Source organism: Pistacia vera, unplaced genomic scaffold, assembly GCF_008641045.1.
Source record: "Pistacia vera cultivar Batoury unplaced genomic scaffold, PisVer_v2 Contig524, whole genome shotgun sequence".
In the NCBI taxonomy this organism is placed as follows: domain Eukaryota; kingdom Viridiplantae; phylum Streptophyta; class Magnoliopsida; order Sapindales; family Anacardiaceae; genus Pistacia; species Pistacia vera.
Window position 1 is genome coordinate 773,377 of NW_022196362.1, and position 15,118 is coordinate 788,494.

The window sequence follows — 15,118 nt, forward strand, 5'->3', positions numbered from 1 at the left end:
TGGATATGTATCATATCGTAGGATACATATCAATGTATCGAAAGGTTTAGGATCATGGTTGTCAAATCGCTTATAGTATCATGTATCGAAAACTTAATTTTTCGAATCATGTATCGCGTATTGTATAGTATTGTATTGTATCGTATTGTATCGTAGGATACACCTTTTTAAAAAAATAATAAATAAAATAATAAAAATTTTCTAAAAACTAATATCATCCCCAAGATTAATTAACAAATTTTGTGATATTATTGGCTTTAAATTATGGTATTACATAATCAAAATTAATCACAAAATTAAGAATCTATATCATTTCCTCTCAACCATTCATATTATTTCCAAAATCAATGTCAATATCTATATCTCCACTTGTGTTATTATTATCATATAAAATGGGCAACACATCTTCCTCTTTACTTCCTCCATGCAAAACAGGTAAATTTGGGTGGGTTTTAGTAAACCAGGTTGAGTGACCCGATTTTTTTTTTGGGCCTTAGACCCAAAATAATAAAGTCGTATCGATATTTTAATGATACGAATAGATACATATTAACGTATCGAAAGGTTTAGAATACACTCTCTGATACGTATCGTTGGCGACCCGTATCTAATCGTATCTTAGGATACATATTGTGTATCATAGGATACTAATAACTATGTTTATGATACACTCTCTGATATGTATCGTTGGCGACCTGTATCGAATCGTATCGTACGATACGTATTGCATATTATAGGATACTAATAACCATGCTTAGGGGGTGTTTGTTTGAGCTTATAAGCTGGTTTCTAAAATCAAGCTGATCTTTTTATTTATAAATTTTTGAAAAAAAATAAGTTGAGAGCAACCTACTTTTTTTTTTTTTTTTTNTAAGGTTCTATATAAAACCTCTACTTGCAGCATACAGCAAGCTCATTGTAACACAGGAAAGGATGATGTTTTGCTGTAACAGATTGAGTCAATATGTAGTTCTAGCAAGATAGATCAACATACCAATATAAGCTCTTTTAAAGACCTCTCTCCAATCAACACAGTTCTCGGAAGCCACATCATCCAGAAGAAGTGCATGCTTTTTATCTTCAACTACTTTGCTACTCTGCTGCACCTTAGTCTTTGAACAATTTATAAAGTTACCAAAGAATAAAGTGTATTGTGACTGCCACAAATGGTTATCACTTGCTGCTAAATTCCATGACCTTCACATAGAGTGACCAGAAGTTAAATCCACGGATAAAATAAAATTTTCAGCGGAAATACTAAAGAAAACTCCCTACTTGCTTATAAGCTACAACATACAAGGAAGCAACTAATTAGTTAAGTGCAAATGGCCCAGTAAATCTTCTACACATATGAGAAATAAAATTACCAGCTGACTAGCCCGACAGAAACTAAAGATGGCATATCCAGGAAACTAAAGATGAGGATGAGAACATCTTGAGGCAGTTGGACAGTGCCTGAGAGTATATTTAAAAAAATAATTATGAATATAATCATATATTAACTTCACCTTCCAATAGAGAACTATGTTCAGATTAAATTATTTAAAATTCAAGAACTAAAATCACCTTTTTCATCCTGGCATGCTTTACTGCGCCTCTTATGAGCAACTTTTGCATGTTTAAATTCTGTAACAGCAAGGTTCTTTTTCTGCTTTGGCAATGAAGCCTCTGCACTCTGAAGGAGAAAATGAGCAGCGGAAACAGCACTACTTGTCTGCATCCTAATCTTAAAATAAACATCATGAAATTAGGGAAACTTTTACGAGAAAATAATACATAAATGAAGGAAATAAACCTCATGGGGTGTAAATAATGCAGTGGTTTTGAAAGGTAACAGTCATAAAAACAAATAAACAGCTGGAAAAAAGAATGGCCTTTTCTGTAGAAGAGATAGGAGTAATTTTTCTGCTCAACCCAGCTAAGGTTTAGTCCTAAACTAGGAAGACATCATTTTAATATCACGAAGACCTAGAGTTTATATACAAAGTTTTGATAAAAGAGTCACAAATTTCATGAGCAGTTCATTTAACGTCTTAACATCAATAAACGTGTGAGCAAAATTTCAGATGAGCAATTGAAATACAAAGCGACAATAAACAAAACCGTAAGTAATAATTACAACTGAATTTTATCCATGGACTCCCTTTTGCAATAACCTTTTCAAGCTTTCACTTCAGAGACATCTGATAATTATATTGTTAATGAAAAAAAAAAAAAAAAAAAAAGGAAACTTTACAGATATCAACAATTTATTTCATTCGAATATTGCTGAATTTGTTCCCTTTATAAAAGCCTCACAAAACTTGACGTTTTAATGTGAATTCATCAAAATCACGATGTGGGTACATGAAATTGATAAACCTAAAATACAGGATCAAATCAAAAAGCGAGAAATAAATAAGAAAAAAGGAGTAAAAGAAGTTTTACATACTGGGGAAGGACGCGAAAGGCGGTGAGAGTATCTTGAAAGATAAGGGATTGGGTATTCTTGGGGAGTTTGTTGTAAGCTTCTCTGAGAAGGAAGCTCAGCTCTTTACAAGCTTTTGGGTATCGATAGATTCTCGAAAGTGCTTCTTCAAGACCTAGCTTCGGGTATTTCTCTAATGGATTTGTCATTTTGGCTCCCGAAGATTTGAGCAATAGGGGCTTTCAGCAACGAGCACCGAATCAGAGGCAAAATTAGCCAAGTTTTCTGAAAAAATTATTATCACGATTGGAAGTGTGTATGAATTATTAAAACATAAAAATATAATAATATTTTAATAATATTCGTATATTGAATGCTTATCGTTTGGTTCACTTTGGCTGTTTTAGAATAGTTTTTTTTTTTTTCCTTGAAAAAGTTGAGGTGGTAGTCTTATTTTGAAAAGTTTTTTTATTTTTATTTTTTTTTATATTTTTTAATAGCATTTTTGTTAATTTAACTAAACACCTCAACAATAAAAATTTATAAATTGACAAAAACATCTCTACTCACCCATATTTGCCAGATTCTGGTTACCACCGTCGAAAGGTGGTCAAAATCTGTCGTAATGGCACACTAACGGCTGGACATGGTTGATAGCGCACCGATTTGACTTTTTTCAGCTAAATCCATCGTGGATTTGGTTGAAAGAGGTTAGATCTACAAACGCTAGATGTGGCTAGATCTGGTCGTCAATAACCAGTTTGGCGACCGTAGATCTGACATTTTCCTACTAGATCCACGGTGGATCTGGCTGGAAAAGATAAAATCGACGTACTATCGGCCATATTTACCTAGTAATGTGCCATTACGACAGATTACGGTTACCTTCCGACGGTGGTGGTTGGAATCTGGCAAATTTTGGTGGATGGGGGTGTTTTTGTCAATTTATAAACTTTTATTGTTGGGAGTGTTTAGTTAAATTAACAAACTTAAAAGGTTAAAAATAATCTAAATATTTTGAGTTGAATAAAATAATATTGTATTTTGAAGTGAATTTTGAATATTGAAACAAATATGTATTTGGAAATGATGGTGGAATAGGATAGTATAAAAATGTTGTGCCAAAGGTAAAAATGTTGTACCAAGGGTAAATTTTGTTTGTTTTTTGTTGTAATATATAGTTTATTTATAAAATCCATAGATTTTATATTTTTATAAAGTATATGGGTTAAAATTTAAGTTATTATAGTATAAGCCTTTATGTTTAATATATGATTGATTGTCATGAAGAATTTGCAATTTGATTTTCTTTTTTAGTTAAAACTTAAAAGTTTGAATTTTTGGAGTTTATTCTAACTATTTTAAGAGAGATTTATAATAATTTAAAGAATTTTTTTTTTTCTTTTGGATTCAATAAAATTGTTGTGGATTAAGTTAATCATGTCAATATCATAATTACTTGATCTTATACTTATTATATTTAAAAGTTTTCTCATAGTTACCCTCAATTTCAAAGGTTTGGTTTAGTGAAAGAGAACTTATTTAGCCTTGACAAAGTCTTAGATTTAAGTTTCCCTTGTAACGTGTATTTATTTATTTATTTTTTATGATCGAGAGTGTCAGGGTCAGTTTAACATACCTTAATTAATATCCCAGGATCCTGGAATTACCGATTGGATAAGAACTCTAGTGTATACCTCTATTAGCAAATTTAGGAGGGATTCAAACTCAGAATCTCTTGAATAATAACCCAAATATCCCTATAGAACCACTTAATCACTCAAAAATAGTTTGTAGCATGGTTTTTGGGGTGGCATGGGTTGGGGTTGAGGTTCAATTTTCTTTGCAAACTATTATTGCAAAAAAAAAAACATGAAAAAAAGAAAAAAAAAAATTGTTTTTAAGTTTCAACACTCCCTAATTCCAGTCAATTTTATTCTATAAAACTTCACTAATTGTTCATATTTAATATTCAGAATTCCGGAAAAATGACCAGTACATGAGACTCATTAGTTAATGCTTCTGCATATAACATTATGGTGTTACTAAAATCTCAGGATTTCCATATATATATGCAATCCTTCACCCACAAGAGCAAATTCTGGAATTGTAGTACCAAGTTTGCACAATACTAATTTACAAATACTATTAATTAGAAAGTTTTATACTACATAACATCATCAAAATAATCCAATAGTAAGTTCCAGAGCATTGCCAAATACCATATAATACATTCACATAATATACCTAATCAACACCCAGAATCTTCCCCTAATAATAGTTTTAAGGATAATTCCCTAATTCCAGGAACAATTTCAAACATATACTGAACAACCACAGAGTGTTTGTCAGCTTTTCTGTTTATGACAGTGCCACCATTGTTAAGCCTGGAGAAGTTGCATATCCATTTGCTTCAAAAAACTTTCATCATTCTCCACACTGATAGTTTCTTTTGTTGAGACTTGAGAAGTTCCCTGCTTTCTACCAACTACAGGAAGTAAGTTAACTGCTCCTTCTTTCTTGAACCTCCTTCTCCGTATAATTCGTTCCACTGCCTTAGCTCGCTCATTACTGCTCCCTCAGATGCAAAACTTGCAGCAACCTGCATTGTAGTATTAAAATATCAACATTAATACATAGTATTAACAAATTTTAAATCAATCTAAGTATGCCGAGCTGAAAGAAGTCCATGGCATTTCAGAGCCGAGGGCATTAAGGTTAAGTTACCTGATTCTTTGCTTGCCTCAGATCTTCCATGTTTAGAGGTCTCAATTCAATTACACGCTCCTCTTTGCTTTCTTCTTTGGCTTCTTCTTTTGAGTCTGAAGCATCTTCAGAGCTCTTCCCTGCTGCCTCTCTTTTCTTCCTTTCCTGTATAAGGTTAGTAAGAGCAGCAATTCAGATAATGTATCGTATAGTGGGAATAAAATAGGAATGCCATTGATAAGGAGGAAGAGTTTATGCACTAACCATATCCTTCATCCTCTCCTTCTGTATCAACTCTCTAACAGGTCGATACGCTGCTGTCACACACAAGTTCTGTTGCCAACAATGCAATTGTCATGTCCTGAGCTGATTTGGTCAATCATAAATTAATTAAAATGCATTTTTGTAAATAACCATAACAAACCTTGAGATCACTTCCGGTATATCCTTCTGTTGTAACTGCAAGCTCCTTGAAGTCGATATCTTCTGCCTTTTCCTTTGACAGAAGAGTTTTCAAGATCATTTCCCTGTTTTCGACTGATGGCAGACCAACCATAATTCTGCACAACATATATTTGCACTGATTAGTAAACATTAAGGTAAAAATTTAATATCTCAGTTATGCAGCCCTAGAATTGATTATTCTACAGCAAGGTTCACGTGGAAATATTTGGATGATCTTTGATAGGTGATGATTGTCATTCAAATGCATCAAAGTTGGAGTGTCAATAATGTTGTAGAATTGATTGACATTGTTAACTCCTTTAAAATAGGCTTAGAATTAGTTCCAGATGCTAATTCATTTAAAAAACAGTAACTTGGGAGAGGTAATAGTCAATAACAATGGAGAGGAGATCCCTTGATATGAATATCTGTGAAACCTTGCTTGAATTATAAGGTATAAGGAAACAAATATGAAATTTTACCTGCGCTCAAAACGCCTGATAATGGCTTCATCAAGGTCAAAAGGTCTGTTGGTTGCAGCAAGAACAAGAATTCTCTCACCAGCTTTTGTCAACAGCCCATCCCAGTGAGTCATGAATTCATTCTTAATCTTCCTCATGGCCTCATGCTCTCCAATTCTAGTTCTCTGCCCAAGCATGCTATCAACCTCATCCACAAAAATTATAGTTGGGGAGACCTTTGCTGCAAGAGTGAATAATGCTCGAACATTCTTTTCATCTTCTCCAAACCATTTTGAAGTGATGGTTGACATTGAGACATTGATGAAACTTGCTCCAGCTTCATTTGCAATGGCCTTTGCCAGCATGGTTTTCCCAGTACCAGGTGGCCCAAATAGTAAGATACCTCTGCAGGGCTTAAGAAGCCCACCTTTGAAGAGGTCTGGTCTCCGCAGAGGGAGCATGACGAGCTCCTGTAGTGATTCTTTAGTCTCATCCAAGGCTCCAATATCAGCAAAAGTCACTCCAATCTCATTTGCAGGGATAACCTCTGGCCTTAAGCGTTTCTCAAACTCATTGTCAGGAGGAACTTCCTGCGGGCGTGATGAAGTTTAATAGTGAGACAACTGATAGAACTAAAATAATTGGTGCTAAATAAAACATCTAATGTAGTCAAGCATTTAAGGTTTTTGACTCACAACCTTGGCTGATGGAGCATTCTCGCTGTCCTTCTTCACCACAGGAACTGATTTTTCTATCTCGCTTTTGCTTTCAGATGCTGAATTTTCAGTCTTTGATTCAGTCTTTGCAGTTACAGGCTCTCCCCCATCAGATTCCTGCCATTGATGAAGAAGTTATAAATCATTAAACTCGTTTCACTATGCTCAAATTGTTGAAAAGTAGAATTTGGGAACAAAACTAACCTCGGAACTGTCAGCATTGGTCTCCAGTTTGAGGGTATCTTTCCCAGAACTTTTGCCTTCCTGAAAGATGTTCAATCCATGGGACAAGCTGTTCCAGAGCCAGAAAAGTAATTACATTAAACCCTCAATATTTGACTGGTGAAAGAACAAGAAAACAGAACAAAAAGCTGATTAAGAAATCAGAATTTGCATCTACCTCTGGGATGATATAACAAGCTTTCCATTTCTGTACTCTGGATCCTTATTATTCATCAAATGATAAGATATTGCTGATACCACGATTTCTTCTATGTAATTACTGAGAACCACTGTGTCTGCATGGCAGATTGAACCCAAATCATCACAATCAAGATCATTTGCTGCAAGAACCTCAGCAATGTGGTTCTTGTTATCTTGAAACTTGAGTCTCTTCATATCCTCTTCCAGTTGGGCTTTCCAGTTAACTAGATGGTTTTCTTCTTCAGGGGCTTTGATTTTAATATTGTATGGGAACAACATACTGAGCCTCTCATCCACATCCCTGCAATCATCTCCTTGTTCCAACATCCTCGAACCAAGTATAACCACTGAACCCGAAAGTTTCTTCAACAATTTGTCAAACAAATTGTATAACCTTTGTGACTGAAGGAGAAGCTTGTCAACATCCCTGAGGTATAAAATTACTGAACCGGTTTCTGACATTGAAACCAACACCTGTGAAAGTATACAAATTTAAACATATTGAGTAGCTAAATGGCAAGCTATATATTGTTTCTGTTTTCCTAAAAGCAATTTCAGTATCTAAAATACCTTGTACAGTGACTGCAGAAAGTGTTTCTCATCAAAACACCAGCTACTTGAGCGTTTGAGGGAAGCTGAAAAGAATATAAGAATCCCAAAAGAGCAATAAGCACAATATCTATATTCAAATTTTAATTAATCAACTATGCATTTTCATTAGACAGCATTCCAATTATATGTGGTTTACTGACTGTTCTTACCAAGGCAGATGCCTACTTGAATAAAAGCCACAAATAATAAGAAGAAATTGTCAATATTATAAATCCATTTCCTCCATGCTAGGAGAGATGTAATAAATGCTCCACCGGAGTTAAATTCTATATGTTCATTGAGATGAGGAGGTTCCAGGCAAAAATCTCGGTGACAAAATCCACACACCTCGAATGTAATGTGTGTTATACAAGAGAGTGATGCTGTGGTGGAAAGAACAGAGAGAGCCCCTTCCCCCACATTTGATAACTATGAAACAACTTTGAAACACACTTGAAAAACTTTTACAAAGAAATTACCAATAAAATAATTTTGGGTATATAAGAACAATGCAGATACGTAATTTCAAGAGATGGACTACTGACCAGTAAATATTTAACATTCAGGACAGAATAGTATCTGAAAAAAAGTGGTACCTGCATTTGTTGGGGCAGAAAGAGAAGAGACGCTACTCATATCAGATGCAGCAGAGGCATTTCTGCGGAGTGGAGCATTACTAGAACCTTCCATACCACTGCTTTGCCGGCGCAATGTTGCTGTATAACAAATTCATGATCAGAGCTACAATAGCTAAAGTGGTTAAGTAGACAGAATCAACCAAATGACAATAGCAAAACAGAAACGAACTAGTTCACACTTGATGATTTAACATAAGCATGTGGAAATCACCAATACCATATGAAGGCTTTATTTTAACACTATAAACAATGGAAATAGAAACAAACAGAATTTTTAGAGAGTATGTACAACTGCTTTTTCAAGAACAGAAATGTTAACATGACAAACAAATAGATGTAAACAAAGTTTAATACCCTTCGCTTCTTCCTTTGAAGAAAGTGGTGAAAAGGATCCAAACAAACTGGACATTCGCTCTAATGTCATCTCTGAGATGGACCTCTTGAAGGCCTACAAAAAGAAGCAACTAAATCAGGAATAGGAAACCCCATTTCATGCTAATCAGTTGACTTTTCTCTCAAACAGAAGTATGCTGTATTAGCCTTGATTTTATGGAATAAAGGTAAGCATTTCCATAGTTCTCTGTTTAAGTTTTTCCACTTAATGATAAATGATGTGATCATGAAACAATAAACATGTTAGTTTGTATAAGTCAGGGAAAGCTTACAGTTTCCTTTTTGCCATAGCCATATTTGTGCTGCATCTGCAGGAACGAATCATGACAGCTATAAGTATGACGCTATAGGAATTCAAATGTAGAAAAGATTGAACTTAAAAGCTGTAAATAGTCACCTTTAAGGAAAAGTCAGGGATATCTAACAACAGCAGCTTTGCCTCAAAGAAATTGGCTAAGGCCTTGGCAAGCATTTGCTGATACAGTTCTTCAGAAAATTCAAGTTGTAACCAGATTAGTTTGAAAAACAATCTTTAAACATAGGGTAATTTCATTAATAGATTAAAAGAACTGCATATGCTAGAATCTTACCAGCAGGTCCTGAAAGCAAAATAGTCCTACTCGCAGGCGAAAGGTTCCGTGTGTGTTTGGAAATATCAGAGTTCTTTAAGTGAACAAATGCAGCACTTGTCAATAACATCCGTGTTTTCTCACTGTCATGTGATCATCAGAATAAGGACATCTCTATTAGATATAAATAACTATCAAAATTTGACTCTAATATTTAAACTACTTGAAGTTTTCATCATCTCCAATAATTATTCAAAAGAAAACCACTTGCAGTTGATCCTGAAATTTATGACTAAAAACAGCTAATAAAATCTAAAACACTAAAAAAACCAAAAAAAAAAAAAAAATGACATTCCAATTTGCATATTCCGTGAGCTAAAGTAGATATTTATCCAGTCATCAAGGACTGCAAATTCTTGGAATGCAATAAAATAAACCAACATATTCTGCAGCCGTCCTAGAGTCCAAATCTAAGAGTACTGAAGAACGGTTTATAATAAACATGAAAACCCTAATCAATTTAAAATTAGAACAGAAAACTCCAGACCCAGTATAGGATCCATAATATCTAAGATACCTTTGAAAAAAAAAAAAAAACAACCAGATACACACAAGAATTTATCCACTCTATAAACAGGAAAATAAGAAACAAATGAAACATTTCAGAGTTCACTTAGATTTTACTAAAAAAATTGTTTAAAAAAAAAAAAGGCAAGGTACAAAGAGTATCAAATGAGGAAAACCAAAACCCCCCATCAATCAGAAGCTAAAATCAGCAAACAATTAGAAGAAGGTAGAAAAATAACATCCAGACATCGTAAATACAAAGATCAGCTGAGATATCTTCTTAACAAAGGCATTTATTCACAAGATAATTTAGTATATCATAAATTTCTCTCAAGATCTAACATGCTCCCCAAAAATAAAAAAAAAAATAAAAAAAAAAAAAAGAAGAAGAAGAAGAAACACCACCAGCAACATAATCCGTAAATAACCTAATAAATATCCTTTTTTTTTTCAAGGAAAAAAAAAGGAACTTTACCTTAGATAATAAGGGAACATCAAAGGTGATCTTGCTCTGCTTCCATCAACCACCAGCCTCATCAATCCTGAACAATCTGCTCACCTGTGACACCTTCCATGGAAGAACCGAAGACCCCCATTTACTCACACTTTGCCCTGAAGCCAATCCCAACCCAACACCAAACCAACACCTACATCAAAGCAGATAAAACAAGTTCTGCTCCATCTTCACAAAAAACCAATATTTTTTCTTCACACTAACTTATTATTCCAAGTTGTGATCCCAAGGAGAAAACCCTAAAGTTCAAAAACTCCAGCAAAGAAAGAAGAGATTCAAGAAGAAAGGAAGAATCAAAGGGATGAATTTGAGGGGACAAAGAGTGTGTATAATTTTGTCCGAATTCAACGTTTGTCTAAGCTTTTTTGCAGGAAATGACTTGCTTTGTGGCTCTCCCTCTTCAACTATTTATAGCATGCTTTTACTATGAACGTTAGAAACTTGCTTGCCGGGAAAAGAATAACTATAATAAAAAAATAATTAAATAAAATATATTTACTTATTTTACTTTTACTTTTCTTGACTTTATGGTGACCGTCTTTTGTTCCTGGTTTTCTTTAATTTTTTTTTTATTGTTGTCGGGTATGTAATTATACATATATAAAAAATATTTGGCCTAATAAAACAAAATGAATAAGTAAATAATATATTTTTTGAGTTTAATTAATTGTTCGTAAAGTAAATATCTCTACCCCACTCTGGTGCCTCTCTGTGAGCTTCGTTGTCTCTTTGATTTTTTTTTTTTTTATCATGCAATACTTGCAAATTATTTGCTTATTGTTTCATATGAAAGATTAATATTCCCAATATCATGACACCGACGTTACTGCTTTTCCTCTCAATAACTATAAATATTATTAAATTAATTCGCTATGGTTATTTCAAAATTTTTCTGAAATTAGACATTAAATGGTGACAACTACAAATAATTAATTTATAGTGTTTGTTTCTTATTTCCTTTGCCAACCTAATTATTATTATTATTATTATTAATAATTAATTAATTATTTCTTCTTTTATTGATGCTTTACAGAGCAGCAACATGGAGGATTCAAAAAAGTTTATGGCACATTGTGACTTCTTTATAGAAAATTTGGCTTTTTTTTTTTTTTTTTTTTTTTTTTTTTTTTGAGTTTTTGGTCAGCTGCACTACACGACTAATTTAAGGCGGTCTGCAAAAAAGTTGTTTATCTCTTTTTAAGCTTAATTAAAAGTGTTATGGATGGTAACACTGAAATGCTTAATACTTAAGTTTTTGATTAATTGTTTATAATAAATTAAGAGCATTTACTTTAATTTCTTTCTACAGTTTGTTCTGAATTGTCAATTGTTTGGTGGACAAGTTTGTAATAGTAATAGGTCAAAAAGTTAAACAAAAAATAAAATTTTGATGTGAAAGAGGGCCAGAAAAAAATAAAGAAGACAAAGATCAATTTGAAGCTACTGAAAGCCTTCAACTTTCGTATCACTTTCCATATCAGAAGTTTTTTCTTTTTTGAGAAGAAATTGATTCATAATCTTTTCAATTTTCCTTTTTAATTCAGACAATTTTACAACTATTTTGCCGACATTTCAATTATAATTAAACACGTAGTCAACTATTTTAGAGGAAACCTCTAAGTGAAAATGATTGCCAATAGTAAATATTTTTAACCACTCTTGGGTGATGATCGGGTAGGATGATAGGAAATTTTAGGTATATCATTCGAGATGTCTTAAGTTTAATTCTCATTCTCTCACTGTTATATTTATATATGATTGTTAATTTTAAGACTTGAAGGAATAGTTGAGATATGAGCAAACGGGCTTAAATATCCTGGTTACCAATTTTTTATTTTAAACATTGAAAATAATTATTTTGATATATTATTATGTAAGGGATCTGACACTTCTCATGTGATATATGGACAGTGTAAGATAATATTAAGATAACATTATGAGCATACGAACTATAAAACAATTATATGTGAATCTTTTCATGAATTACATAATAAAATAACTGTCTCTATTTTAGATTGGAATTGAGAGAATGTGAGTATATAAAAATGGTTAATGCTGTAGAAGACAACTAAAGAAAGGCATGCTTTTGGCAAAAACGAATATTCTCAACGTGGAGAAATAATATCAACGAATACAAATTAACCATTTGTGCTTTCATCATCGAAAAACAGATTATATTTAAATTTATATTTGTCAGTGGATTTATGAAGAAATTTCAAAGTTGGAATTCTAAAATTATTTGTTATACTAAAAGCATGCATGTTGATGAATGAAGTCCTAGATAGAAGGTCCCCATGCAATGCAGGGGAAGGGAATCGACAAGTGCTTAGCAATAGGAAGAAGGAGAAAAAATTTAAAGTAAATCAATCTTTTCTTTCTTTGGATTCTATATGCCTCTTTTAACTTCATTTTCCCTTTCACTTTCACACGTCATCTGTTTGAATCCTTGAGTATTCCGTACGTTAGAAATGTATTCTGTTGGTGAAATAGTATTTGTTTTGTTTCTTTCTTCACACAAGGTGAACGAAGGGGGGGTCTTGTTAGGGCCAAAAATCGTCCTCGGCCCAAATAGGGAAACAAGATCACTGGTAAGAATGACCGGCCCAATCTTGTAGAGGCCCAATTCGGATAAACCCTATTTGATACGAAGTATAACCGGCTCGAACTACATGGGCGCGAGCCTCTTAAGCCTGTCCAATATCTAGCCTATGGTGAGTCCAGAGCCCATAGCCCCTTCAACATTTTCCTATTCTTGATCAATCCCCTATTCCAATGTCGTCTTCCTCTTTCCTGGCGATTTTCCCACTTGAGGGTCATTCTCCTAAATGGAATAAACTTCCTATCTAGACACTGATAAAGACACTGATTACGGCCCTGATTCTTTTAGGGTTGGCATCAGAGTCCACTAGGACTCCTGCTCCCATCAGATTGGAAGACGACGACCACTTATAAGCAGAGGTCAGCCCTCTCACAAAGGACATCGACATTACACCTTCACACCCAGAACTCTTTACTTGAGTCTCGCTTATTGCCGTAGTCACAATCCCGATTGGACTTCGGTAATCTCTCATTCCCTACCCTCACTATATTAGCCTTTCAGCCTTGCTGACTTGAGCGTCGGAGTGCCTACGCAAACACCACCCTGGTGTTTCCCGTTCGCTTCACGCGTGTGTTTCTCTACGTGTGCAGGTACAGCAGATCGCTAGTGCCTCAACCACCCGGGATCAGACCCCCCTTTCCGTATAGGTAGATTTTTACGTCTACAGTTTGGCCACCCACCGGGGCCTCTAGCAATCATTCGCGTGACGGACCTTGCTACTGTAGGAATATTCCATGGCTGACAATCCAGACGACGTTAACTCAGCCCTCGAGGCCAGACTGGAGGCTTTGACCGCTCTCATGCAACAAAACTGGACAATGGTGCCACTGGAAGCCGAAAATACATCCATCAAGGTCGAGAACCAGTCGCTAAAAGAGAGTAAGTCGATTCTATGAACTGCGTTTCTCTTGCCTGACCAAGCCCCCCCAACCGGTTCCGCACCACTATCCCATCCATGCAACCCCTCTCTACACCGGAGCATCAACCCTCTGATTCAGGAAAAAGGCCCGCTCAGTTTAACGCACTAGCTCTAAACTACTCCGTTCTGACTAACGAGATAAAGATGCAACAGTCCACGTTCCAGTCGACCCATCCTAGCCTCATGATCAAAACGATCCCGATGTAGAAAACCCGAAGGATCAACCATCCCCACCATACCACTTCACCTCCAGTCACCCAATACAAACCCCTTCCTGCCCGGCTCACCCGCGGGTGTAACGCCAACCAAACCAACTCCAGCTCTTGAGCCCATCCTCCAGAAAGACCGAACGACACCAGACAACTCCCCTGACTGTTCATGTAGGGAAGACACAATAGAACAGTGACAATGGAGTCATCCAACCAGAAGGAGTGAACAGACAGCACATGCTACCAGGAGCGCACGACGACTGATCTATCAGTCTACCCCCAGAGGGTTACCCCACAGACTACAGACCCGTAAGACGGATGACCCGTTTTCCCCTTCCCCTGTGGACAGTTACTGGCCAAGAGACTGCCGACTTTGAGGCAGTAAATAGGCGTATCCCAGGAATGTCAATCCCAACCAAGAAGCAGACCGAATTGTTACGCTGATTCACCCTTTGCGATGAGATCGCCCTGGCTGACATGCCCCGAAATTTCACTATCCCCAACATGAAACCATATGACGGTACCACTGACCCTTGCACCACATACCTCTACAACAGCGATTTCACTGTTTCCATACCTCGACCGCTTAGAGAAGCATGCATGTGCAAAAGTTTCGGTTCTAGTTGTCCGCGTTGGCACTCCAATGTAGAACACCCTCCCGAACGGATCCATCGATTCATTCGCTCAGCTTACTGACACCTTTGTGGAACATTCGCCAGCAGCAAAAGCTAAAAAAGTTATCGGTCGACTTGTACCGAGTATCCAATGAAGGGGAAACATTAAGAGAGTATGTTGCAGGTTCAACAAAGAGAAGATCTCTATTCCCTCCTGTAACCCCGAGACTGTTGTGACGCTTTCAGAAAAGGGCCTCCTCCCAGTGGAGAGCTATACAAAGACTTACAAGCTGGGCTGCACCACCATGGAAACGCTCTGCCCAAACCGTTATCCAGATAAGGTGGGAG

The 15,118-nt window shown here is 35.5% G+C and overlaps 2 protein-coding genes across 2 annotated transcripts; both read right to left on the minus strand.

Annotated features, from left to right (window-relative positions):
• Positions 1-877: 877 nt before the first annotated feature.
• On the minus strand, positions 878-2,741 carry LOC116106921 (F-box protein At5g52880). The gene is made up of 4 exons (XM_031393226.1): positions 2,432-2,741; positions 1,567-1,721; positions 1,368-1,455; positions 878-1,197 (listed from the first exon to the last, which is right to left on the minus strand). The coding sequence occupies exons 1-4, from the start codon at positions 2,614-2,616 to the stop codon at positions 960-962; spliced, it is 666 nt and encodes a 221-aa protein (XP_031249086.1). The 5' UTR covers positions 2,617-2,741; the 3' UTR covers positions 878-959.
• A 2,134-nt stretch (positions 2,742-4,875) lies between these two features.
• On the minus strand, positions 4,876-14,828 carry LOC116106844 (nuclear valosin-containing protein-like). Its single transcript, XM_031393153.1, is given in 18 exon segments — positions 4,876-5,009; positions 5,135-5,278; positions 5,378-5,446; positions 5,538-5,673; positions 6,040-6,608; positions 6,714-6,851; positions 6,939-7,026; positions 7,135-7,631; positions 7,728-7,792; positions 8,345-8,464; positions 8,741-8,834; positions 9,052-9,087; positions 9,177-9,265; positions 9,370-9,491; positions 10,391-10,457; positions 10,460-10,498; positions 10,501-10,562; positions 14,596-14,828. Coding segments are annotated over 18 exon segments (2,682 nt in total). The 3' UTR covers positions 4,876-4,895.
• Between the last annotated feature and the right edge of the window lie 290 nt (positions 14,829-15,118).

Excerpts from the sequence above, each read along its gene's own strand:
- LOC116106921 (XM_031393226.1), bottom strand. The coding sequence starts at position 2,616 with ATGACAAATCCATTAGAGAAATACCCGAAGCTAGGTCTTGAAGAAGCA. Across the intron at positions 1,722-2,431 it reads GCCTTTCGCGTCCTTCCCCA|GATGCAGACAAGTAGTGCTG; the intron begins GTATGTAAAACT and ends TTTTAAGATTAG. Across the intron at positions 1,198-1,367 it reads TCTGTCGGGCTAGTCAGCTG|GTCATGGAATTTAGCAGCAA; the intron begins GTAATTTTATTT and ends CTCTATGTGAAG.